This window comes from Pseudorca crassidens, chromosome 5 (genome assembly GCF_039906515.1).
Source record: "Pseudorca crassidens isolate mPseCra1 chromosome 5, mPseCra1.hap1, whole genome shotgun sequence".
NCBI classification, from domain to species: domain Eukaryota; kingdom Metazoa; phylum Chordata; class Mammalia; order Artiodactyla; family Delphinidae; genus Pseudorca; species Pseudorca crassidens.
In genome coordinates, this window is record NC_090300.1 from 51,307,495 (window position 1) to 51,334,110 (window position 26,616).

General features: G+C 34.3%; 1 protein-coding gene across 2 annotated transcripts in view; it reads right to left on the bottom strand.

Annotated features, from left to right (window-relative positions):
- Positions 1–2,132: 2,132 nt before the first annotated feature.
- PDCD10 (programmed cell death 10) overlaps positions 2,133–26,616 on the bottom strand; it is a 39,553-nt gene continuing 15,069 nt past the window's right edge. For both annotated transcript variants that reach the window (XM_067737964.1, XM_067737965.1), the window contains 7 exons: positions 25,074–25,284; positions 17,610–17,663; positions 12,737–12,854; positions 11,441–11,567; positions 6,029–6,107; positions 5,644–5,726; positions 2,133–2,619 (listed from right to left, as the gene is read on the bottom strand). In XM_067737964.1, the coding sequence (XP_067594065.1) occupies positions 2,538–2,619; positions 5,644–5,726; positions 6,029–6,107; positions 11,441–11,567; positions 12,737–12,854; positions 17,610–17,663; positions 25,074–25,169 (639 nt within the window). In that variant the 5' untranslated portion in view covers positions 25,170–25,284 and the 3' untranslated portion in view covers positions 2,133–2,537. The remainder of the gene's footprint in view (positions 2,620–5,643; positions 5,727–6,028; positions 6,108–11,440; positions 11,568–12,736; positions 12,855–17,609; positions 17,664–25,073; positions 25,285–26,616) is intronic.

A 26,616-nucleotide genomic window follows, 5' to 3' on the forward strand; every position in this document is an offset into this window, starting at 1 on the left:
TTAAACGGAGGATAGGGGAGGAGACAGAAGACTGTATTTTTCAAAAACAGCTCAACACCATAAAAAACAAAGGCAGCCATGGAAATGACCCAGGGTAAAGGAGATTAAGGGAAGGTAAGCAAATCAACAAATGATAAAATAAAAATGGTAAAATCTTAACAATAGGTCAATCTGAATAAAAGATGTGTTGATGTTCTTTGCACTATTCTTACTCTTGCCAATATCTGGTAAATTTGAAATCCCTTGAAATTATTTCCATATAAAAAGTTAGAAAAACAATTAGGAAGGCCTGACATTGGGTTACTAACCTCATGTTTTGCCAAACAAGGTTATTACAATGCAATCATGAAAAAACCCCATACTACCACCATCTACAATTATATCACTTTGTTTTAAAAAAGTGTGAGGAGAGGGCATATTAAACATCCCAAGCATAGCAATGATGTTAAATAAAAGAATGGTCCTTTAAAATGAATAAATTTAGATTTATGAAAAAGACATCACATTATCCTAATTTTTCTCATTTCCCCGTGGACCAGGGACAGCTATGTCAGCTTGGTGTTAGGGAATTAGTATTCTAAGTGGTGCATTTTCGACAATGGATGAAGTACAGTTCAGTGGAAAGAGCATGGAGTCTGGAGACAAATGTTGAATTCAAATCCTGGCTCCAGCAATTACCAGCTTTGTAACCTAAGCTCTCTTAGCCAGTTTCCTCAACTGTAAGGCAGATGGCTAAATCACAGAGTGTTAAGAGAATTAAATTAATGTATCTAGAATAATGCTTGACACAGAGGTGCTCAACAAATGTCTCCTCTCTTCCTTTGCTTGGTAGCCACCTTTCTATTCTCTGGAGTTGTATATGACTGCGGCCACACTGGTCCTTTCCTCCTTGACCCCAAAACACAAACCCACTAGGATCATGTAAGAAACTGAATTATCCTGAGAATAAACCTCCTTTTTGGAGGTAAATTTCATGAAAATAGAAGCCAGATATATTGCATAGTAGAATAAAAAGACACAAGACTTATAAAAACAGATGAGTTGGGGCATGGCTGGTAACTGATGAGGTCTCTTAAGGAGGTAAAGACAAGAGGAAGAAAGACAGTACTTGTTTATCTTAGAAAGGTCTGCTGCTCAAAAAAAAGAAAAACAGTATATTTTTTTCTTCATATATTCACAGGTCTATTTTGCAAATACCCATCCTTCTACTTCCAAGAGTGAAAAATAGCTTATGCCAAAACCAAACAGTATTAAAATCGCTAATTCTTTGTGTTTTACTAGCTATGCATCTCTGAAGAAAAAAATCAGTTCAGTAAAATGTCCATAAATTATGAGATTTCATCCAATTGTCTATTGTTTTTTTTGCTTCCCTCCACATATTTCCTGTTTACATCTAACAGGACGATTTTGTTTTATGTTGCTAATGAGAGTAATTCTTTAAAAGTCTGTTTTTTAAAATGGGAGAAAGAATTTTAAAAAATAACTAAATTGCATCATAGCAAAAAAATTTATATTGCCAACAGAAATTTAGTTTAACATTTAAAATCTTTATAAAAGATAAATTCTGATTTTTTCCTTTATTTTATAATTGAAAAATGAAATCACTTAACCTGAATACTTGATACATGATTTCCTTAAAACTTCTCTATGGTAAAACAAAACTGTCCATATTTCAAGAGTGTATATAATATTATTAACACTCTTGACAATTTCAAACCAACTAGCATTGGTATAGTGTCAACTTAGTTGTGGCTATTTATGGAAAAAAGGCGCAAAGCTTATTAGGGCCCAGCAAACCAGAAATACTCAATCTTACACTGTAGAGTTCAAAAGTGGCAGTACAGTGTGAAGACACTATAAACTGCTATCTCCTTCTCATAAGTCTCTTAAAACAAAGGCTGGAAAAATACTCAGTACCTCAAATATAATAACTAACAAAAATATCTCCATTAACTACTTTTTGCCCAGAGTGATTAAGGACAAAAAAAATAGGAATTCTTGTTGCTTTATTATCTGATAAACTGCTAATAAGCTCCCGTTAGAAGTTCTTTACACATTACACCAAGTCGTCTTGGTCTTTTGATCATATATATATTCACATATATATATGCATTTTTTCAAGTAAAGAAATGTTTAACAGATGTAAACTATTTATTGAATATTTGCCACCAAATATTGTTAAATACATTATCTTGCAGCATATCGCTTTCAAGTTAAAATGTCAGAAACAAACACCAATATTTACAATTCTTTTAAGGAATGTTATATAATGACACATTAAGGCGTAAATTCTTTTGGCTTATAATTCTTAAAAGAATGATAATAGCAAAAGTGATGCAAAATCTTCAGTGTGAGATTATGATTAAGCTACATTTTACAAAAATATGGTGTAAGATGGCAATAATCCCATTCAACATCCTGGATTATTAGATCCCTTCAGGAGGGACTGATAATTTATACAGTCAAACTTTTAAATTTACAGATAAAGGCAGTCCAATACTGCCACTGAGAAGTACATCTCTTAACATATACAACTTTCAGGCCACAGTTTTGAAGGTCTGAAGTATCAAGTTGGTTTGATGAATTAGTCGGTTGGCACTTATGAACACATTTATTGCCCTGTTTCAAAAAAAAAAAAAAACAATTAATTTTATCCCCCCAAAAATCATCCTTTAAAAATATTTTATACTTAAAATGCCCTACTAGCAGTAGCAATAAAATCAATTTAGGAAAAAAAAAAAAGGCAAGATAGTACTGAGTATCACAAATTTTATCCCAGCTTGGAACTGAAGGGTCCTGCATCATTTGAAACTATCTAGGAATTACTGCCCCCTAGTGGTTCTGGCTGGCAATAAGGTGTTGGTGGGCTGCTAATAATGGGTGGCACCTCAACAACCAGAGTTCACTTATAGGTCAAAAAAATAACTGGCCAAAGAAGAGGATTCAAACATAGTCTCCAGCTGCAGTTTCACAGAAGTTACCAAAAAAACATCTGCTAAAACATTATACTCAGTCTCAAAATCTGTATATCAATGGGCATGATAAATACTTAAGAAAAAGCTCATTATTTTGAATCTGATTCATCCCAATCTCTTACCTTCTTTCAAAAAAAAAAAAGAGGATTTTACTTTTAGAATATACTTTTAAAAGAAAATAATCATATGGTTTCAATATTTATGAGTCCACAATATATAAAAATATGTTCTTAAAAAATTACTTAATGCTGCACCATATTTCCTATCAGTCCATTTTCATATGACCTGGAGCACAGAGGTGACGCCCTAGTCCCCTTGCGTGGCCTTATCAGTTTCTCAGTAGCAAAGCTAAGCTTGTACAGTTGTCCCTTGGTATCCAAGAGGGACTGGTTCCAGGACCCCTCTCAGGTACCAACAACTGTGGATGCTCAATACCCTTACATAAAATGGTGTAGTATTTGCACATAACCTATGCACACCCTCCAGTACACTTTAAATCACCTCTAGATTCTAACCTGTAATACCTAATACAATGTAAATGTAATGTAAATAGCTGTAAATACAATATAAATGCTATGGAACTTTCTGGAATTTTTTTCCCCAAATATTTTCAATCCATAATTGGTTGAATCCAGGGATGTGGAACCTGCAGATACTAAGGGCTGACTGTATCTTCATCCTAAACATTCCTCAAAAAAGGGGGACTAGGAAGAATTAGATGAATCAATGCAAATTCATCCTCCTACTGAAAAATGGCTCAAACATCAGGCTCTATTAATAATTTTCAATTTTGAGGAAACAGGGACAAAAGTTGTGGCACATTATTCATACGCAAATAATGGTAATTTAAACAAGCTGCTGGAGAAAAAGTAGTAGAGAGCTTGAATAATCCATATGCCTGTTTAAACTGTTAAAAATAACTATGGCACCAAGGCACCAGGAGTTTTAAAAACTGAACCCAAGTGATTCTAACATACAAACAGGAATGAGAGTGAGTAATTTCAGATTAATGAAAATTATGTTCCAAATGAATTTATACCTTTCAGTGTGCTTATTCCACGATAGTTCTCAATTAATCAGTATCATAAATAATTTTCTTAATGCAAATTATTCTTTTAATGTGTTTTTTGGTTATTTGGGCTTAGCAGGGGAGACCAAGGAAAAATAGTTGTAAGTTTATTTTCAGAACACACCTGCTAGCTCATTAAACTAAGTCAACAAGGTACATTTCCCCTAGGCAACCTGAATAGTAGTATGAAACAACACAAAACCATTAATAATATTTAGCTCAATATCTTTAAGTTAGAATAAAATGTAAATATTTCAACCTGTTTGAACTATTTAAAATAATTATGAAAATCAATATACCATTCTAATGTATTTTTATTATTTTTTAATATTACTACAGTAATATTGTAATAGTTTGACATGGATATTGGGATCTTAAAATGTCAATGGTGGGATAGGATGTTAGAGGTCCCTGCCAATTAGAGCTGAAATAATCACCACTTATTCTTCTGCTTCAAGCACTGTAGGAAATTGGTCTTGTCCACAAAACTCTACTTGAGGTACAAAGAATTGTCTGTAAGGTATGAAGCTGCAGAAGACATAGCCTCTGCATCAGTTTATACATTATATGTACATGTGTATTATACATAAATCACATAAGATTACTTGGCTTTCTAGAATGTTCTACAGCCAAATGTATGTAAATTTTAAAATAATGTCATATTTACCTTTTTAGTATATACTTCCTGTCTTATAGAAAGCCCTCCCTATTCCAGGACAGTGGATCACAACCGTTTACAGCATTTTAAAAACACGTGAAGCACTTTTACAAAAACACACCTGAACCCTGACCCCATTCCAAGCCAATGGAGTCAGAATCTCTGAAGGTAGGGCCAAGGCACTGGGATTTTAAAACACTGAACCCAAGTGACTGTAATGTGCAAACAGGATTGAGAACCACTATTTTAACAATAGTGCAGCAGTTCTTAACAGACCTGCAGGATCCATGACATCTGGAAATTTCTCAGAAATGTAAATTCTTGGGCCCACCCTAGACCTACAGAATCAGAAACTCTGGGTGGAACCCAAAAACAATCTGTCTTTAACAAGCCCTCCTCCAGGTGATTCTGAGGCTATTAAAGTTTGAGAATCACTGCTTCAGGGGTTGGTAAAGTAGGCCAGTAAGTCAAATCTCACTCACTGTATGGTCTGCGAGCTAGGAATACTTTACATTTGAAAGAGTAAAAATTTTTTTAAAAATCAAAATATTATGATGTGACAGCTGAATTATATAATTCAGTGTCTATAAGTAAGGTTTTGTTAGAACACAGCCACAAAAATACCACTTGTTTCCACACTGTCTACAGCTGCTTCTGCACTACAAAAGCAGAGGTGAAGTGCTGCAGCTGCAACAAGCCCACCAAGTCAAAATATCTGCCATCTGGCCCTTTTCAGAAAAAGTCTGCAACTCCTGCTCCAGACTAGAGTCATGGCTGGATTATCAACCATTCCCTTTCTATTTTTAACAGTCTATCTTAGTAAGTTGGTGTAAGTATTAATAATATAGTAAAAGGGTTTAATTTATATGATTTTAGTATCATATAAAACCACATAATTTTCTAATTCTTAAAAGAAAAGGATGATAAATGACAATACTTACTTGCCATCTTTAAAATAGGTTTTCAGAGTATCACTGAAACTTTTGGAGTACTTTACAAATTCTTTCTTTTGGTGTTCAAGTGCCTGCAGACATCAAAAATAATTTTAAAAAATACTAAATAAAAAAAGAGAAGTTAACATAAAAGCCAAAGTTAAAGACAGGAGATTACACAGAATACGAACGTACCTTATATTACAGATAAGCATTTTTAGGAGTATTTACTTAAATATATGTAACAGTATATTTAAATGCAAGGACAAACCCAGTCATTAATGATACAAAACCATTTCCAATAATTCAACAGTCTTATTATTTAATTCAGTAAAATGACTAAGTGTAAACCAATATCTAGGGCGGCAGCTTGCAAGGCTTCTACTAAACTTACCCTGCGGTTCTGGTATTGATATTTCTTGAAGACACTGTTCACTGTATCAAGAAGTTCTTTTATTGCGCTAGCTATATCCCTGTTGGGTGAGGAAAAAAGAATCTTCTTAAAATCAGTTTCATTTGAAAGAAGTCTACATTTTTTTAAAGAATCACTGCACTGTTAACTACCATATGAACACTGCATCAAGCACAAATACTTGACTGGCTAGTTGAATGAGGGTTTTGGCCTGTACCCTCCTGTGATCCCAGCTACTCTTGCACTGCTGACAAAACACTGCACAACTAACATCAGCTTTCCCAAATCAGTAATATTTCATTCAGCATTACGCACTCAAATTTATAAGAAAACACCTCTGCCTCTCACCTTTTCCGGTTACAATTCTTCCTTTTTCTGGCTCATGTAGGTGAATTCAAGCAACCATATCATCCACTTTTGCTATTTCATGAACAATTATATGAAATTTTGCTATTACATGTAACTCATTTCTGTACTTAAAACACCAAATTACAGACCTGATGTAGTTTTGAAACATAGTTTCAAACATAGTTCTGATGTTTAAAATATTTCCTCCTTAGATGTAGCTCTTCTCTCTTAAGACACATCTATTCTCTTCCAAACTTTTGCTGACACTATTTCCTTCAGAAAATATATTTAAATTTCTGGGAGACAATATCAGAATACTCTTCTACCTTAACCTTTTCAGCAATCATCCTTTGAGTATATATGTATCAGCACTTTTCTCCCCTTTCTAAAGAAAGAGAGAAGAAATCAATAATTCTCATCTGACTTGACTACTCTTCCTATCCATGTACCATTTTCTAAAAAGTCTTCTTATCTTTTGTATCTATGGCCTTTTCAATTTCCATGTTCTAACTTCATAGTAATATTTTGGCAAACTGAACTTACTATAATTCTGCATTCTCAAATAGCCTCTCAGTCTCTAAGGCAAACCTTCTCTTTTTCACATCCATTCTTAGCTGTTAATTGCTACAAAAACTTTTACTGTTCAAATGCAATGCAAGTGTGAAGATATGAATTAGTAAAACATCAACCTAGACCACCCCAAACATAACCTTTTATTACCTACTTTTTAGTCACAAATCTAAGATTTCAGTTATTTCACACCTAAAACATTTCAGCTATACTATTTAAAGAAAACAAAAGGCTCCGTGTCCAGATTTTTGTGTGTATGTGTGTTTCACAGCTTATTTCTAGTAAATAAGCATATGGAAATTCTAAAAATTACAAATATACAGAATTTTGGTATAAAAAAGTATTTTAGCCTATTCTGAAGTAGTAATGATATTTTTATTAAATATTTCAATAACTATTTCCTCTTGTATTTCAAATATTGGCATCAGGCTGAAACATTAAAACATTAGATATTCAAACAGGATAATGAATTTACATAATTACATCTGTCCACTCTTTTTTGTTTTTTGGCCTCTAGTAATAACAATTTTAAGTTACATTAACTATTCCTTTCATTTATGTTTTTGAGAAAGTTGAATCCTTCTGTATTGCTGTGATGGGCGTAAGCCCCCTACTGCTTAATAAAATGGTGTCATATGACCATCCCATTATGTGAGAAAAATTAGTTTCAACAAATAAAAAATGTCAAATCTCTGAATATGGAAGATTCTTCAAACCCACAATAACCTTATTCAAAAGGGATACAACAAAGAAAATTATAGTGATCAGACAGCTGTTTATACACAACCATACCTTCTTGTGTACTTTAATGAATATTGGGAGTCTGTATGTACTTGAAAAGAAAAGGGAAAAAAATCTCCCCAGGTGATTCTGCTGATGAACCAGGTTTGGAAACCACTGCTTGGAAACCCAGAACCTAGAGCTAATCCTTGATCCACTATTTGCCACGGAGCTTTATAAAGACCAAGGCTGTTTATCCCTAGGCCTGGCCTTTTCTAAAACAATCTGCAGCAATTTATGTCAAATATTATGTCATCTGTATGTACATGGAACAGCATTTTCATTTATGGCACTAAGGTTTGCACGAGGGAAGCTAAATTATTTTAGTAACTACCAGAGGGTTTGTCTCCTATAAGAGAAAATACCGGCACACACACACAAAATACTTCAGACAATTAAACAAAATAAAGAACTGGGGAAAACCTGAGGGTAAAATAATTATAATGCAATTATATGCAGTTTGGAGTTAACGGATTCTGTGATACAGTACATATAGTATGTGTAAATAGAAAGGAATTTTAGCAACTTGCAGGTTGCTAAAGGGGTTAAGGGGGCAACTCTGGGGAACATATACGCTGAAAGAGAGGACCACAGGCATCAGAAGAAACATAATACATCTTATTAAAAAAACTGCATGGAATAGTAAAGCTTCTAACTGTATCCACCAAATTTGTATAATTATGTTTATACAAACACTCTAAAGGAAGGAAATTCCTACACTGTATGTTTAGTTTGGTCTAGACTGGACACCTCTGGAAAAGCTATTTTGAGGCCAGCATCAAAACCAAACACTGGTAAATTTTCACCTCTGAATATGCAAATGTAGATTATAAAGAGTAAACAGGGGCTTCCCTGGTGGCACAGTGGTTGAGAGTCCGCCTGCCGATGCAGTGGACACGGGTTTGTGACCCGGTCGGGAAGATCCCACATGCCATGGAACGGCTAGACCCGTGAGCCATGGCTGCTGAGCCTGTGCGTCCGGAGCCTGTGCACCACAACGGGAGAGGCCACAACAGTGAAAGGCCCGCATACAGCAAAAAAGAAAAAAAAAAAAAGAGTAAACAGATAAATGCATAGCTTTCTGGACTATTAAATCACCAGTTTCCACTAGTCATCCATTAATTGGAATGTATCCTAAGAATGAATTTTATAAAATATTTGCATAAGCTCAAATGTAGTCAAACACATTCATTAATCAAAAGTACTTTTAAAATAATTTGTTTGCTGGATCATTTTTCCTAATCAACTTCATAGAGAGAGGGAAAAAAAATCTTATTTCACAATGCTTTAGGTGCTGTGAGTGTATGCTAGGTTCTGTGCTAGGTACCATGTATATCATTTCAATTCTCACAACTATTACCCTCATCTTCACAGGCAGAAACTAGAATCACAGAAGCTAAGCAAATTATCCAAGGTCACACAGCAATACGCTGGAATGGGGAGTCAAACCTAAGTCTGCTGATATATACAAAAATATATGGATATTTGTTAGCTGACAGGAATCCTTCCTCCTATAACATATTGTACAGTACTTGGTATAGTAGGTATTTGATCCATGCTTATTGAAAAATATTGTTAAAATATTTTGAAAGAAGAGGATATCCACCTTAAATATGAGAAAGTAAAATATTTTAAAGAAAAATAATAACTGTACAATATGTTGTGCTTGAAGGATAAACCATTTTATATTTTTGTGCAATTTTATCCACTAATTTGTCAAACAATTAACACTGCTAACAATATATGTCAAAAGTTATCAATATATATCAGTGATGCAAATAATTATACCTTAGCCATCCATGCTAATACACACATGGTTGAATTTCAGTCTCAGAAACAATACACATTATCAACAAACTTTCCATGGCAAATTATCCCTCCTAAAATGGATATGAAATAAATTTTAATTGCCAATAATCTTAATTCAGTTGGCTGAGTACACTCCAGGAAACAGAAATGAAATATTACTACTGCCCCATAAATGAGAGACAAGACCCCAATTCAGCCCTTGTCAATGACTAAGGACAAGACTCTTAGGCTCTTGACCTCAACTCCCTTTTGATCAAAAGGTGGCTATTAATAAATTGGTTTTCAAACGGTATCTCTTTAGAGCCACACTGGGTTTAGCAGAGATGCCTCCAGGACTTCCTAAGATGGAAAGAGAGTATCAAAGTAGCAAGATGAGGGCTCCGAACCTACCATCTCTATCCGAGCTTCAACTACAACAACACCATTCTGCCTCTTTCCTATTGACACCCTAGATAGGATGTCCTTTACCCCACCTCTTCCAAACAGCAGAAACATTCTTTTCTTCAATCACCAGATTAGATCAACGTTATGAATCTATAATTGGGAAGCAGCAGAGAAGTCCCTGGAGTCAGTCTGCTTAGGTTCAAACCAAGTTATAGAAATGTAGCATGTGATCACCAAAATAAATTAAACCTTAAATTATTTGAAAATTTTAGAACTAAGTGTTTAAACAGCTGTGTTTGAGATCACTGATAATTTATCCTTTTATGGGCCAAACGTGTTCACTTTATACCAAACTGAAAATAAAAAGCTGTATTAAAAACTGTTAAAGAAAGTTGGGGCTTTCCAATAAAGGTAAAATATTTACCTTAGGGTTTATCCCCTGTGACATGGCTAGTCAATGAAGTCTTTTGTACTTTCTGATCTTCAATTAGAGGACCAAAAAGAAGAGGGTCACTCCTTGATAGCTGGGTTGGCACCTATCACCGTTATTTTCTAAAATGGGTCATACTCCTCCCTCTAACCCACTCAAAATAGGTGGCCAAATAGCTAAAATAGAATTTTGCAATGTGAATTACACGGAATACTCTTCCCCTGAGAAGTATGCTAATATTTATTCCAAGGCAGCCTCTTTCAGCTTTTTAAAGATACAATGTATGATGCAGCTTCTTCCAGAAAAAGATCTGTGCTAAGTTCTTCCTTTCTAGCAATTTCTACCTGTGGTTTCACCAAAAGGTTGCATTGATAGTGCCACTACAGTTATTCCCGGCTTTCTCTGTCTTCTACCCATTGAGGCTGAAGAAAATTATCTGACTCTTTAGTTTGAAAATACTTACCTAGAAATTATGCTTGGAGCTTCCCCCTCATTCCTCCGCCCTCTCACCCCCGAGGAGAGTGCCCCTGGGTTGAGGCACTCGTGCCCCTGCTTGAGAATGACCCTTTTTGCTGCTGCCCATCAACCAGCCTCCTGGCCTCACACAGTTCTCAGCCTTTTTTAACCTACATCCCAAAGGCAAGGATTTTTGGAGGTTCACCATTTGGTCAACATTAGAAAGTGCTATTTATCACTAAGGGTACATACATTATTATGCTAATGACTTGTACCATTTCTGAAATAAAAACCAATATTGGTATCCTCTGTTATCAATCTATAATTTATCCAACTCCTCTCTTCACTTTAATCTGACATTTACATTTTTCCATTTCTCACGAAGTTCAAACTGCATTCCAGTTTTATGCACATTTCACTGTTTTTAAACATTCTAAAAAAATGTTACTGTACTCAGAAGCCAAAGGCACAGTTTAGAAGTTAATAATAAAAATGCAGCAATTAAAATTTTCAATTTTTTAATTTCAATTTAATATCATACCAAAGTAAAACATAAAGAATGAGTGGTTCCTTTGAAGTACTTAAAAAAAATAAGAACCAAACAAAAAATTGCTTACTTGATTGTCTGCAGAAACCTCACTCTGTCATTGATCTCATCTGGGATCTTACTGAGAATTTGTTTAAGTGCTCGTGCCTTTTCGTTTAGGTCCTGGAATTCTGGCTCCGGTCGTTCAATCATATACTCTGATAAAATACATAATAAAAAAAAATAATGCAACTTGCTGCCAAATTCAAGTCTAAGAATTTCCAATGTGTTGGTCAAGGAGGTGGGGGGGGGGAGGGGGGAGATAAAGGCCAGATAATTAGGGAAGACAAGGTTGCAAACCAGAAGTCATTACCGTTCAACTTAGTTCTGTAATTATATTAGGGCTCCCTCCAAATAAAATATCAGAAAATGAAAGACTGAACATTTTCAATTTGGGGTAAATGGAAACCCATGAAACCTTAAAAATTAAAAAGATTAATAAATAAATAAATAAAAATTAAAAGGGAGGCCTAATCAAGTTTTTCAGGCCTTTCAAGCTAAATTTCACAAGGAAACCTTAAAGTAAGTAATATTTGTAACAAATACAATGGCAATAGGGAATATGAGTTTAATAAAAACCTCTATACTGAATGTACTACCAGATTCATTATAGACTTGGAAACATTACAACTCTACCAACTCTTCAATAAACTCAGCCTAACAGGCTACAGATGCTCAAATCTAGAATAATGATGAGGACTTTCTCATAATTTATGGAAATCAGTTAAAAACATCTACATCTACTTTTGTTCTCCCTTAATAAACATGGGAAATTATACCTCTATGTTTTTCTAAATTAGTGGGAACTGAATTTAATTCAGTTAAACTAAATTTAACTGAAACCCATTTCTAATTATTTAAAAAAGCAAAAATGTGAAAAGAGGCCAAAAGGATGATTATTACATTGTTCTCTCGAATCTGTGTTTGAAAAAAAAATACGCAATACTAAAGTTTAAAAAGAAGAAACTCATTATTTTCAAACTGGTATTTGCATAAAGTCAACACAAAATAAAATAACCATTCCAAACAGCTTGTCTCTTGGTGAAACTAGAACTCATCAAACATATTAATCAGTAGGGGAAAAAATTAAAGCATGCAGCATAAACAAATGCTTTACTTCAAGTAATTAAATCTGACAAATATAAAATAAAAATAAGAACTACATTTCTATTTTATATGGGTTTATTTTTTCCCACTTTCAAAACAATAGCAATAACAATAAGAGGGAAGGGAGAAGGGGAGGAAGTCCCTTTTATCAAATAAGAAAGATCTGGAGGAAAAGCTTTTCAACAACTGTAAGGAACTAAACAAGACTCTTTCTGATTACCTTCTACATCATCAGCTGCCATTCGAAGAAGAGACTCTGTGAAGTTGACTTCTACACTTTTTTTCTCTAAAATTTTCATAATGATGTCTTGTGTGAGTCCTGGATTTTCTTTTTCAGCCTATAAGAAAGAGGAAGCTAGTTTTGAAATATAGAAACTAAATCAGCATTTCAAAGCCAAAACCTAATTGTTTAGAACCTGTTGGGACCTCCTTAAACTGATCAACTTATAAATAAGAGCAGAAATCTTTGCAAAGCAGGTGTCGTGATGGCACTCACTTATGTTTGGGTACAGCTTGTGCACCCGTAACTTCTTATTACAGACACGGTCCCATTTTCCATTTCAACATAAATTATTTAACATTTCCTACTTCTCATTTACACTCTCTTGCAATTAAACTAATAACAAACGTAGAAATAAAGATTATATATATACTGGTAGTTCTTCAATTACTTTTTTCAATAGATTAAAGACACTGAAGATTTTTAGCTTTTTTAGCTATTTCGACTTGAGGATCAAGCAGTAACTCATCTCACAATATTTTTTTGCAGATTCTTTACATTTAAATTAACAGAATGTCACGAAAAACAAAACAAAACAAAAAAATAACCCGTCTTTTGGAGGTTTTGTTTTGTTTGCGGTACGCGGGTCTCTCACTGTTGTGGCCTCTCCCGTTGCGAAGTACAGGCTCCGGATGCGCAGCCTCAGCGGCCATGGCTCACGGGCCCAGCCGCTCCGTGGCATGTGGGATCTTCCTGGACTGGGGCACGAACCCGCGTTCCCTGCATCGGCAGGCGGACTCTCAACCACTGTGCCACCAGGGAAGCCCCTTTTGGAGGTTTTATTGAAGCTATGTGATCCCTTAACTACATTCCCACACAACGATTTTCATTTCCTATTTTTGCAGCAAGAGTATTTCCTTCACTAGCTTTCAGAACATCATTAATCCTTTTACTACCTCCTGAGCTTGTTTCACTAATGAGTTTGCATTGATTCGATGTTACTTACACTCTCTACAGTACTAAAATCTTCTAGTCATTTCAAGATTGAGCGTAAAGAGTTCTGAGTTTACCAAAGTTAATTTTCGAGATTTTGGTTTTCCCTTGTAATTCTGTCCCATTTTATTTTAAAAAATTTTATAATCACATTCTGTTTCTTTTAGGATGCCTGCCAATTTTAATCATTATGCTGCTGATTTCCTATCTTTTTTGCCCTGATATTAAATAGCAAACAGAAACACAACTTATGATCTATCAGATAGCAATCTATTTGCTTCCTGATGTGCCAATTATGTTTAACCTCTGCCTCCTCAATCTGGTATCACTGCAGATTCAGCTTTATTTGGTTCCTATTGCTCTTCACATTATAACAACTTTTGCTTCTCATTAATTTCAAGTACCAAAAACCGAAAGGTTATGGAATGAAAGGAGAAAAAATATACACATTTATCTCAATCCCGGGACCATTTTAACTGCTGTCAAATGCTATACAGGAAAATCATTTTGACAGTTGATTAATAATAATAAAATATGTCCTACTGAATTCCGTTTCTTTTATAACCTGTTTTGATTTTTCCTCTCATGAATATATTTAAGGAAGAATCTACTTTAATAAATAAGATTTGCCATTAAAAGCAAAGCTGTACAAATGTGGCTTAAGACGGTATCAACATCATTAATCTGGTAAACTGCCACAAAATAACATATAGTATACTAATTAAATAAGCCACTATTTGATAACAGTGGTTTATCTTCTCTAAGTAGCATTAAATCTACCTACATAATGAATTATCTTGGAAAGCAGGGGAGCATTCTCTATGTGCTTCCAAAGAATGCCAAAAGAAAAATAATGCCTCTCTGATTAAGTTATAATAAGCTACTGAAAGAATTAAATGCTGAAAGCCTGAGAACAAAGTTTTCAATACCAAGTTCGTTTGCAGTTCCCAAATGCCAAAGCTGGAGCATTACAGAGTTCTTACAGAGGTCCCTAACTTTCTTGTTCACAGTGCTCTTAGTACCAAAAGAAATACCTAACAGTGCTGCGTATTAAGTAAAGTACAAACAACTTAATGAATACTTACATCCTAACAACTTAGTAACCTTTAAAATTACATGAATTGAAAGAAAAATATTTTATTTTATTCTTAAATAACCACAATCCCTAACGAGACGTGTGCACCTGTTGGGCACTGCACAGTTTCTCAAATGTTGGAATTAGACCCTTCCACCCTCATTTCCTGTTGTACATTGATTTTCTTGTGATACTTGCATTCTATCAATAGCAGTGGCCAAAAGTCCAGTTTCACAAAGATATGACATCATTGAAAGGAACGTAGCCCAATCAAATATGCTGAAGCTGCAAACTATTTCAAGAGAGTCATTCACACAGTGTCAACCTAATGTTGAGTATCACTGTGTTCCTTCAAATTTTTAAAATATCCCACGATGCCACTCTGAGTTTGCTGCATGGTCCTGGAGTGCCTCGGCACATACTTTGGGAACAGTAGTCTAGCACCTTAGCTATTTTTTTTTAATCTTAAAAGCCTTAAATTTAATCAGTGACTCTAGTTGACAAAACAAATATATCTACCCTTAAATCAGAGACTCTATCTATACCTTCAAGATATCCCTCAGAATACAACCTTAAACTCTGCTGTCCAACTTTTCTGAAAAATCCAAGAGTGAGAGGAAACTATCCCAAAGGCAGTTAACATCCACTCTTGTGGAGCAATGATTCTCAACACTATCAGAACTTCCCAGAGGGAAGAGGAATCAACAGCAGGATAGATATCATAAAAGACAATATTAACTAGTATTGTTTTATCTTTGGAAAAATTATTTTAATCCTTTTTCTCCAGATAACAAAACTAGATATTAAAGCTTGATAAATATTACTGTTGTTGTGGACCAAGAACTGGAAACATGAATATATATATATGGATATAAATATGGATATATGGCTGGGCAAGAAACATGAAACAAGGTTTTTTAAATCTTTTTCAAATAAGTTATAGTATAAAAATTACAAAAATCTTAAACTTTTTAATGCATGTCCTTCTTTAAAGTCATTTGAAATTCTAACAAATTAAATATAGTAATTAAGAATAAATCAATGCAAAACTAATATATTTTCCTCCAAATAACTTCCACTATCCCCAATTAAGAATCAGTGCCGTGGATAAAATTACCCATGTATTAAGCCAGATCTATAATAATCACAAACTTTAAACACAGTTTGCTTTTTAACTGTACTTTAGAGTTAAAACATCAGCTTATATATAAAGATACTATAAGAAAGAGCTTAATGAAATTCATTATTTTATCTCTTTTATGAATGTCATTGAGTATATACCATATACTACTTCAGAGAGGGTCTTCTTTATGAGGACACAAGGAGAAATTTCTCTCTGTTCCTGATATCAGAAAAGCTAAAAAACTGACTTTTGCCTTATCGATACTACAGTGTGCAACAGATCACTTTTCCTTCTTTTCTTTGGCCACAAAGATGCTTAAAATAGTCCCCATCCTGCCTCCCTAATGACCAAATATACCCTTCCAAACCACACTGATACTTAATGGAAAGAAGGAAAAAAACCACTAAGGATGGTGCTGCTTCACTGATTCTCTTCATTAACCCAATGATTTGGCAGGATATATTCTAATGAAATTAGTATGTATGTGTACACAGGCACTGCATTTTAGAGTATTAAACAAATCAAAATAGCTCTAATCCAACACACACAATGTAATTTCTTCTAGTGAAATACGCAGATGTCTAATGACATTATTTGTGCTATCAGTTAAGAGTGGTATCAATAAACTAATCTTTGCCATAAAAAGAAATCAAGCTGGATGGATTTATAGTTTCAACTCCAATGAGACTCAACTGTAAACTTCTTCTAGATTTAAACATTAAAATACCTTCCTTGAAATATAACTTGTTTTAGCTATTGATGGGAGCAAGCACACAAAAAGTAAATAAAAATTAAGACTTTGGGTGTCTTGATATGTATTTAGGATGGGATGGATTAATTTTTATATGAAAGACTGTACCCAATATGTAGAGTAGGGTCGTCCAATAAATGTAATGCAAGAAACAATGAGGAGCCTATGTAATTTTAAATTTTCTAGTAGCCACATTAAAAAGTAAAAAGAAAAAACATGTGAAGTTATTTTAAGAGTACATCCAAAATATTACCATTTCAACATGTAATCAACATAATACACTTATTACTGAGCTGTATACATTCTTTTTTTTGGTATTCACCTTCAAAATCTGGTGTGTATTTTATACCTGGAGTACAACTCAATTTGAACTCGCTGTATTTTAAGTGCTCAACAGCAACACATAGCTAGTGATTATCAATTGAACATCTCAGGTCTAGAGACAATGAAAAAATTCATTCGAGTGACTCAGCTGTATATTCTCAAAATATCCTTAATCTGACATACACAGAGCTCTTATTTCCCCACTCAAAAATACCGTTTTATACTTACGTTCTATAGGTAAACAATATGAAGAAAATCTTTGAGTTATAACTTTATAAAAGTTTTAATAAGTCAAATAAAACAGAATTTAAAAATATACTCTAAAGCTAAACAGAGAACACTCTGAAGAAGTCAGTTTCAAAAGCACGAAGTGACAAAAGCTGAATGCTAAGGAAACAGCGCCTGTTCCAGCTCACTCTTTACAAGTGTTTTAAGCTTTAAAGAGTACACTAAAACAAGCACAAGATGACTGAAAAGATTTTCACTAAAAAACCAAACAAAACAGGTTTTCACTAAAAAAATAAAGAAATAAACTGGCAATTATCACATGGTATTTAGATTTATATATAACATACTTTTTAATCATAATAAATTATCTGCATCTCACCTTAATGAAAGCCGCTCTCAGTGTCTGAGCTGCAGACAGATTTACTCGTTCTAGCTGCAATGAAAATTTTAAATCATTATTAACATCGATTTTCTTGGAAAAAGCACATTTCTGATATTTCATTCTGTAGTAATCACATTGATATGTTCATCGATTAACAAAAATACTTGCTAATGATTCTAAATCACCATAATTCTTCAAACAGACAGGCAATCTAAAATTTTCATTAAAATCATGAAAAATTAAGGCATGTATATCAGTCTCTTAATTTATTCCTTTTAAAAAAATACTGTACCTTAAAGATAGATTTATTTTAAGATAAGCACAGAATACAAAATAACATTAAGTCCCTATAGAAAGAATAAACATATTCACTTAAATTTCTGAAAACAGGGAGGGTTCAAGATTAACTCTCAGTGCTCTGTTGCAAATACATGGCAAATTATGTGTGTACTGACTATAAAATGACCAAAACAAAGAAAATATCTATTACTTAAGATTCTTTGTATTTACTACCGTACTCTTTTAAAATTGCTTTTCAATTCCCTCAGTCAGGCATTAAACTGAGATTAATCTTTTTATTAATTAGCAAATAGCACTGATAAAAGGTTTGACAGTTAAATTGAAGACTGTGGATCATCTGGATTTCAGAGATGCTTTTATCTGTCCTCTATTTTTTTTTTTAACCAGGATTAAAAAATGGTTACCTAAAATCATGAGTCAAAAGTTCAAATGCTTTTAATTCTTATGTCGAATGTGTAAGGTTTACAATTCTGAAAGATTAATGTCCTTATTAGACACTATATAAGTTGCTTTTCAGTGAGCTGAAGGCATGCAATTTCATTAAAAAACTCCATTTTTTGAAGAGTTAACTGCCAGGCTTAAAATAACTAGCTTCAGTTAAAATCGGATTTCCTTAGTCCCTAAGAATTAGGCCAGTTAATTCAATCAAACTCAACATAAATATTTTTTATTTGGGACAATATTAAATGTTCAAAAACAATGTAACCTTCGTAGATTTTTATGCAAGTAGAATATTTCTGCAAAAATCTTATGATTATATATCACATCATACAATAAATATTCCTTTCAATTCCTTAAGGCAATGAAAATGTTTCCCTTTATAAATGACATACACACACACACCCCTAATGAATCTCCAACAGTTTAAATCAATTTATTTTCTAAACAAGATAGAAATGCCAAGAACCTTATCTCCTTACGAGTTATCACCTTAAGCAAAAGGCAAAAACAACAAAATCTGCCAAATAATTTATCTCCAAAAATAAACAATGGGCCATTTAATTTAGTATTTAACTTGGCTTCTACAAATCTTGTAAAATCTAACATTGCCCTTGTGGGTCAAAGGAAAGACACAAGGGGACCCAGGTAGGCAAAAACAGCAAATAAGCAACTACATAAGATAGGTATATTAATTAATGAAGGTATATTTCCCAAAATTAAAATTTTCTTCTTCGAACCAAATTCATTTAATCACAATAAATCCCAATGAACAGTAAAATAACAATACAGCTCTTCTGATCTCAAGTTCATGTTGTGCAAGGGAGGCAGGGGCCGACAGCAGGATGAGTGTTTCCTCCCAGATAGGAACCCATTTCCTTGTTCGGGTTACACCACCCTCTGACCTCTTCTGACAAGTCAAAGGTCTGAGTCAGATGTGTGCCTTCAAGTACTGGCATTATTAACTCATTCTGTACTGCCCTGACTGGTATGTGAAATGGTCAAGGGAAGTAAAAGAGGCCCCAAAAGTCGGTGAAGAACTATAAAATTGGTCAAGACAGACATCTACATCTCTAGATTTCTAGGTTAAGTTTACATATATATATATATATATATATATATATACATACACACACACACACACACACACACACACACACCCCCCTTAGGAAAGACAGAAAGGTCAGACTTAACATACTGAATCAAATCTGTGAGCTGTGAAGCACCTGACCAGAACTCTGCTAGGAGTCATTTGGGGATACATTATTTACCCACAACATCTTGCAATAAACCCACTGGGCTTTTTTACTCATATGATATCAACACTGCCCAGGAAGTACCAGGCACAGAGGCACATACATACATTAAAAAAATATTCTGAATGAAACTTAATCTTTCATCCATAAATTTATCTAAATTGTTCTTGAATCTATTTATAATTTCAGCCTGTAATACTCAGGTAGCAAGATATGTTTATACATGCCCTATTAAAAAGTGCTTCTATTTTAGGCCTCTTACATGTGATAGATGATTTCATAATAAAATCATGTTCATCTTACCTGTACCTTTCATGACAGTATCAGGTTCTGGTAATATACTAATAAAAGCTACCATTTACTAAGCACATATTATGGACTATTATATAGAGTATTTTTATAGAGAGTATCTCTAATCCTCATAATAAATCTGTAACTAGCTATCAGCATCTCCATTTTACACAGGAGGAAACTCAGTTTGCATAAATTTACCCAACATAAAACAGCTAATAAGTACAGAGACAGGATTCACACCAGATCTGTCTGGTTCCAAAACCCATACACAAGCCACTCATGCTATCCTGCCTCCCCGTACGCACCCTTCCTGGACTGGAGTCTAATCTATTACTGAATCTCTTCAGCTACTTAAGAACAAACAAAGTCCTGAGTTTCTACCATGTGAGATAAGTCAGTGTGAGAGATACAAAGAAATAGACTATAGTCCTGGAACCCCAGAAGATTAATTTAAGTAGGTAGCTACATGGAAACTGATGGGATCACTGTCAGCTAAAGTACAAAGGAAAGTACGAAGGTGAGATCTGAACTGGTCCTTGAAGAATGTGGTCCCTTAAAATCATCTTCCTTAGTGTTTCTTCAGGGTAACACAAGGGGGCGTAATGATATTATGTCAGTTTGGAACAGACAAATAATATCCACTTTGTTTCCAATACTTTTACTAATGGGTCCAGTATTTTTCCAACTTTTGGGATAATGGTCTTTGACTAGGGTATGTTTAAAGAGCCAATGCAATCATTTTTCAGTGGTACCTGATAGTGCATACACCATGTTTTAAGTCCAAAGAAGGAGGGGGCATATGATAATGGATACTGGGACATGGAGAGGCACTCCTGGGTCTCTGCCATGTAGAACTTCTACATCACAAGTAAAAAGAGTTAAAAAAAAAAAAAAAAAAGAGAGAGAGAATCAGGGTGAGAGAAAAGGGCGCATAACATTTCCCCTCACCTAAAGAGAGGGAAGTGCAACTGGAGGGAAATGACAGGCTGGGTGAGCCCAACATTAAGGTCTCACCCCAACCTCACGTTCTGCCTACTCTCAGTTGTGTGAACTCCTCCTGCAACTGACTCTTCATAGATTTTGAGAGCACTTAACTATTAACTAATTGCAAACTTGTCAAATTTAACTTTCTGGGTCATTTATAAAAATATTTTAAAAGCTTGTAACTAATTCTGATTCCACAAAGAGCTCATTTATTATCTTGCTCCCTCCAGAAATATCAGTTCATTCCTATACTTTATTTTCTAGTTTCAAGCTGTTTCTTAAACCCGTAATTATAAAAAATATATCCACTTAACCCTTTGGTTGCTCAAGTTTTAAACAGTCTTGCATAAAATCTTTCAGAAGTTTTTTTGTTTTGTTTTGTTTTTTAGGTCAAAATAATTAATTAGTTGGTTCCAAATTGTCTATAAATCTTGCTTCCTCAAAATTAGGTATATTTTCCACATGCTGATATCCCTTACCCTTCTTCCCACCCTCCCCCCCACCCCCACGAAGACTATTGATCATATTCTTTAAAAAGAGTTAAACTGAGCCAAGAATAAAAAGAATAAAAACTCCACATAACACCTCTTGTGATTCAAATGATAATGAGGTGAGTTAGGTCAAAAAAAGGAAAAAAAAGAAAAGCCAGAAGAAAAACAGAAGTAGATGGAATCAAGAGGCCACCCGTTAAATTTTACGAGTCCACAGAGAAGGCAAAATGCAATCATCTGTTTTGTACAGATTGATATTAAGTCCAGTAACTGGTGCTAAAAGTTCCTGGCGTTGCCAAGTTGTCTGGCAAAAAGGTAACCAGAGCCATCTAACTAGTATAAAAATATTCCACTAAAACACTGCCTACAAATATGCAAAACTCTAGGGTATGATCGCAATTTTGTCAGAAAATTATGTGGAAGACTCAATAGCTAATACTTACTACTAATAGTACATGCCTGGTATTATTCTAGGCATTACAAAACATCAACTCATTTTATTTCCCAGAGTTGTATTAAGTAAAATTGTTTATCCTCATTTTGCAGATTAGGAAACTAAGACAAGATTATATAGCATAGTAAGTGGCAGAGGAATAAATCAAATGCAATGCAAAATATTAACTATGATGGCTTCTCGATGGTGGGATTGCAGGTGAAACCCATGCCTTCATTGTGGAGAAGTGTATATTTACTATGCTCAAAATTTGAGGTTTGATTTTTTCAATAGGAAAAATTATATTTATAATTATATTTCACCTTAGAACGTTCCTTTAAAGTCATAGGAAAAGAAGATACATGATATGTCTTTTCCTGGAATGAAGAACTGAACCATATATCTTTCCTCCTCCATATACAAAGAATCAACAAAAGATAATACAGTACATAAAAACCTGATCTAAGACTTGGCATGAGGTTTCTATAAACTCATTATTCCATCATGCAACCAGGACACCTATTTCACAGTACATTTACAACACATGCAATATACTTGGACTCTGAACTCTGCAGCAGCTGATTAAACGAGAAGCTTACTCCTCAGCTGTGCTGGCATAGCTTCATTAAGTTTAGCAAGCATCTAGGTCCCAGAATGCCATAAATAACTTTCCCCTATGAGCTGCAGTAACAGTACTAAAATTTCCCCAGGTGTAAGGATGTCCTACTACCTAAAAATCTGTTCTGCAAAATGACTTCCGGGCTACCACTGTTACTATTATGAATGTAATGTTAAGGTGAGAAATGCAAGCTTTTTAACTCTCACAGTACACTGTGGATAAAACTGAGTGAATCAATTTAGCTTCAGAGTAAAACTTTACCCCTACTGTGGTGCTATTTTCTGTAAAATTAATTTGACATCCATTTTATCTTTAAATCTGCAAAGCAGAGAAAAACAGAGGCAAACTAAACTCTAATTTCCCCATGACTATTTATAGAAAAATCCATGTTTGAACTATAGTTAAATATTGTTTAACTGATTAGGTATCTTTTTTAAGATGGTACATTAATACACTAGAATGTCAGAGAACAATGCCAGTATTTAAAAAAGAAAAAAGCTTGATACCATGACGTTAGATCAGTAAATTCAATGTGAGAATTAGATCCTGACAATTTAACATAGTATCTCTCAGTCGGCCTCATCCAGACATTTCATTTTCAAATTTCACTTCTAACAATTAGTTCTTGAAGCAACTATAAATCATTTGGCAACATGTTCTAATTCTGGGCCCATTAACCCATGTATGTTTTCAGATCTCAGATTTCTGGAAGAGATTTACTAGTCACTTCATAGCCATTTCTTTTTCTTTCAAATTAATTTTTTGTACACATGAATCAATTATAAGAGGTATACTAGTATTAATCCCAACAGTTCATTTTACCAGAATCCCACATCTTTTATAACAGTTTTCCAAAGTCAAGATTCAAATAAAATCATTTTACCATATGTAGGAAAAGGTCACTCAAATTGTTAGGAAACAAGCTTTTCTCATTCCTCCCTCATTAACCAGCGGATCAAATTGAAGTTCTGCAATGTAAATTGCCCTCCCTTCAAATAAAGACTCAAAATACCAGATAAATACAGAAAATGCCCTCAAACAACTTGATCCAATAGCCTACAGAGTTAGCTATATAGACATGAAAAGAGGGAGCACCTCTGGGTGGAACTGTCATGATGGTTCTTGAAGAACATGAGAAGTTCAAACACTAAATGTCAAGATAGGTTACTCACCTACCGTTCAGTGACCCTCTCCTTACCTCATACCTGGTACAAGAATAATTAAATAGTTAATAATGTATTTGCTTAAACATCTGTGTTCCCTACAACTCTTGGGAAGAAGTATGCCGACTTTTTCTTCTCCATATCTCCAGACCCTTGCTGAGTACTTGACAAATTAACAGTTGGCATTACATTCACTGAACAGCACTGAAGCACTTGCTTCCAACAATAACTGTAGTCTTGCAATGGCTGGGTAAAGTGTTAGAACAAAATGGCAGAATTACTGGAGCATTGGCTACAGCCGCCAGAGATGGATATAACCAGCCCTAAAAGAGTGCCTCCAATGCTACCACGGTAGCAGGATAATAGGGACAGGTTTTCAAAAGATGCCTCCTCCTTGCTTCCTCTTTAGTAAACTTCTCAATTTCCTAACCACCCAGCTAGGTGTGGTCACAAATCTAAACTCTTGCCAATGAGATATAAATGGAAGTCTTATGTAGGACTTGCAAAAAGGTTACTTTAAGGAAGCTGAATCAGCTGGAAATAACTCCCCACCCCTTGCTCCACTTTTTACCCCTTCTAGACAACAACTTAAGACAAAATAGCAGTGGCCATCCTACATACTGAAGTGACCTTGATAATGGAAGGCAAGCACTAGGATGATGAAACAGAAGATAGGAACCTGAGTTTCTGATGATACTGACTCATAATACTACTACTCCTGGACCACTTACTTCCAGAATTTTTTATGTAAAGAAATAAACTTTAAAGCAAAATAATTTCACATATCAGGAATCAGTTCACCATTAAAAGGAGGGGAGTAATTATCTCTAAGGAACTTCCAGTTCTAAAATTCTCTACATACCTTAGCGTATAAACTTAAAAGAAAAACCTAAAATGTATTGGTATTATTAAGTCCTGGAAAATTCCTCAAATAAAAAAGCAACTATATATTCTCTAGATACGAAGAATGGTATCTTCCATTTATCAGTAAAATTATGTTTGTTGCTACTGACTATAACTCATTAGGATATTTTTGTGCCTGCTCTTCTGGCTGCCTAAAATGTGCTACTCCCCAACTCTTCAACACTCTAACCCTATTTATCTCTTTCAGATGTTAGCATATATGTCTCTTTTACCAGTGAGGCCTGGCCCCTAAAGTAGGTCCTACCTGCTATTTTATTTAACACACTTAAAAAAAAAAAAAAAACTTCCTAGCACTTACCACAATTTTTCATTTATATAATTACTTGTATTCTTTTGTTCAATGTCTCTCTCTCCCCCACTATAGTGAAACCTCCAGAGGAGGAACAAAATGTCAGGGTTTTTCCCTCGATATTTTATGTCCATGCCTGGCACAATGCCTAACACACAGATGGAGTCCATTTATGTAAGTACTTATTATACGAAGGAACAAACGAATGAATAAATGAAGCAAGCATTAAGGAACTGCAGAGATCATATGAAGCAATGTTTACTCACTTACCTCATTAAACACAGGATACATGACTGCATAGAGGGGCATAGAAACCATGGAAGTGGTCTCAGCTTCATTCTTCATCTCTTCCATTGTCATCCTCATTCAAAAGCCAACTACAGTAGAAAAAGCAGTGCTAAAATGCAGAGGAATCTTCATTCACTGCAGCCTTTCTTCTCTTTTTTGTGACAAAAGAACAGGGCACAAAACATATGCTGACCTGGTTAAAGGGGACGAAAGAACAGAGATTTACTACGCTAGAATTAATAATTAAAAATTAAGGTGTTTAACATTTTCATTAAAATTCTTTTGCTAATTGTTCATTGATTTTTGTCACCTAAAAAATAACCAAAACATAGCAAGCATCAAAGATTTAAGGCAAAATTTTACATTCTACCAAATGTGATCTATTTGGGGAAAAAATTGACCTAATTTATTAATTAAATAATTCACTTAATATTATTTAATTTTGCCAGTGGCATTTTTTGAATCTTTGTCCAAATCTGACACAGAGACTAAGAAGAAAAACCCAGACACTGGTAGTTTGGAAATAAAATATTGAGAATTCAACAATATAAGAGAGAAATTTTGCTTTGAGGAGTTGAAGAAATGTGTTGCTTTTTAAGAGAAAGCAACTGTACTTAATTCCTTTGCTAGGCTGAAATATGAGCCTAATTATAAGGTGAGAGAGTAACAGTAGTAACATACCTGTATATTAAATGATATACATGTTAAACAAAAAGCCATTAATTTTGAATAATTTCTACCATTTATAAAGCATTTTCAGATTATAAAACACATTTCACATGCATTTAGTCCTAATAACTTACCTTAGAGTAACTGTCATTCTAATTTTACAGATGAAAATGTAGACTCTGAGATGATAAATAACTTGCCAAAGATCACACATGCAGAGGCCTGTGACTTGATCCCTGTGCTCTGAATACAGATCTGACACTCCCAAATCAGAAAATAAAGTATGAAGTGAAAACCCAGAACCTCATCTACCCAGGAAAATGCCCAGAAGTTATTCATTCACTGAATAAATAGATGTTTAGCACTTACTACATGCAAGATACAATGGGGGATGAAAAAGGTGTGGTCTTAATCATTAAAACATTATCTGAGCCAGACTGTGGAAGATCTAAGCAGTTTCAAAGCTACAAAGGCCAGTACTCATAGCTTTAAAAACTTCCAATAACCTGTCCCGTTTGAGAACTGCTTACTATTCTTCCATTTATCCCTACCAGTGAAGGGGAACTCAACACTTACAAAAACAGTTTAGCCTTATTTCTGGTAGTTCTAAACATGGAAAGTCTTTCCTGTTTCTGAGCTTAAATCTGCTCCCTGACTTGACAGAACCAAATAAATAATAAATAAAAGGAAGAAAAGGCCAATTCCTAAATTTTATTCTATAGGACAAGAGAAAATCATTACCTAATGAGACAATTGGTACTTAAGTAGACTGCTTTGGTCACAGCATTAAGGAAAGAATGGAGGAACAGAAGTTGAAGGCAAGGAAAACTTAAGAAATCTGGTGCATCTAGATCAA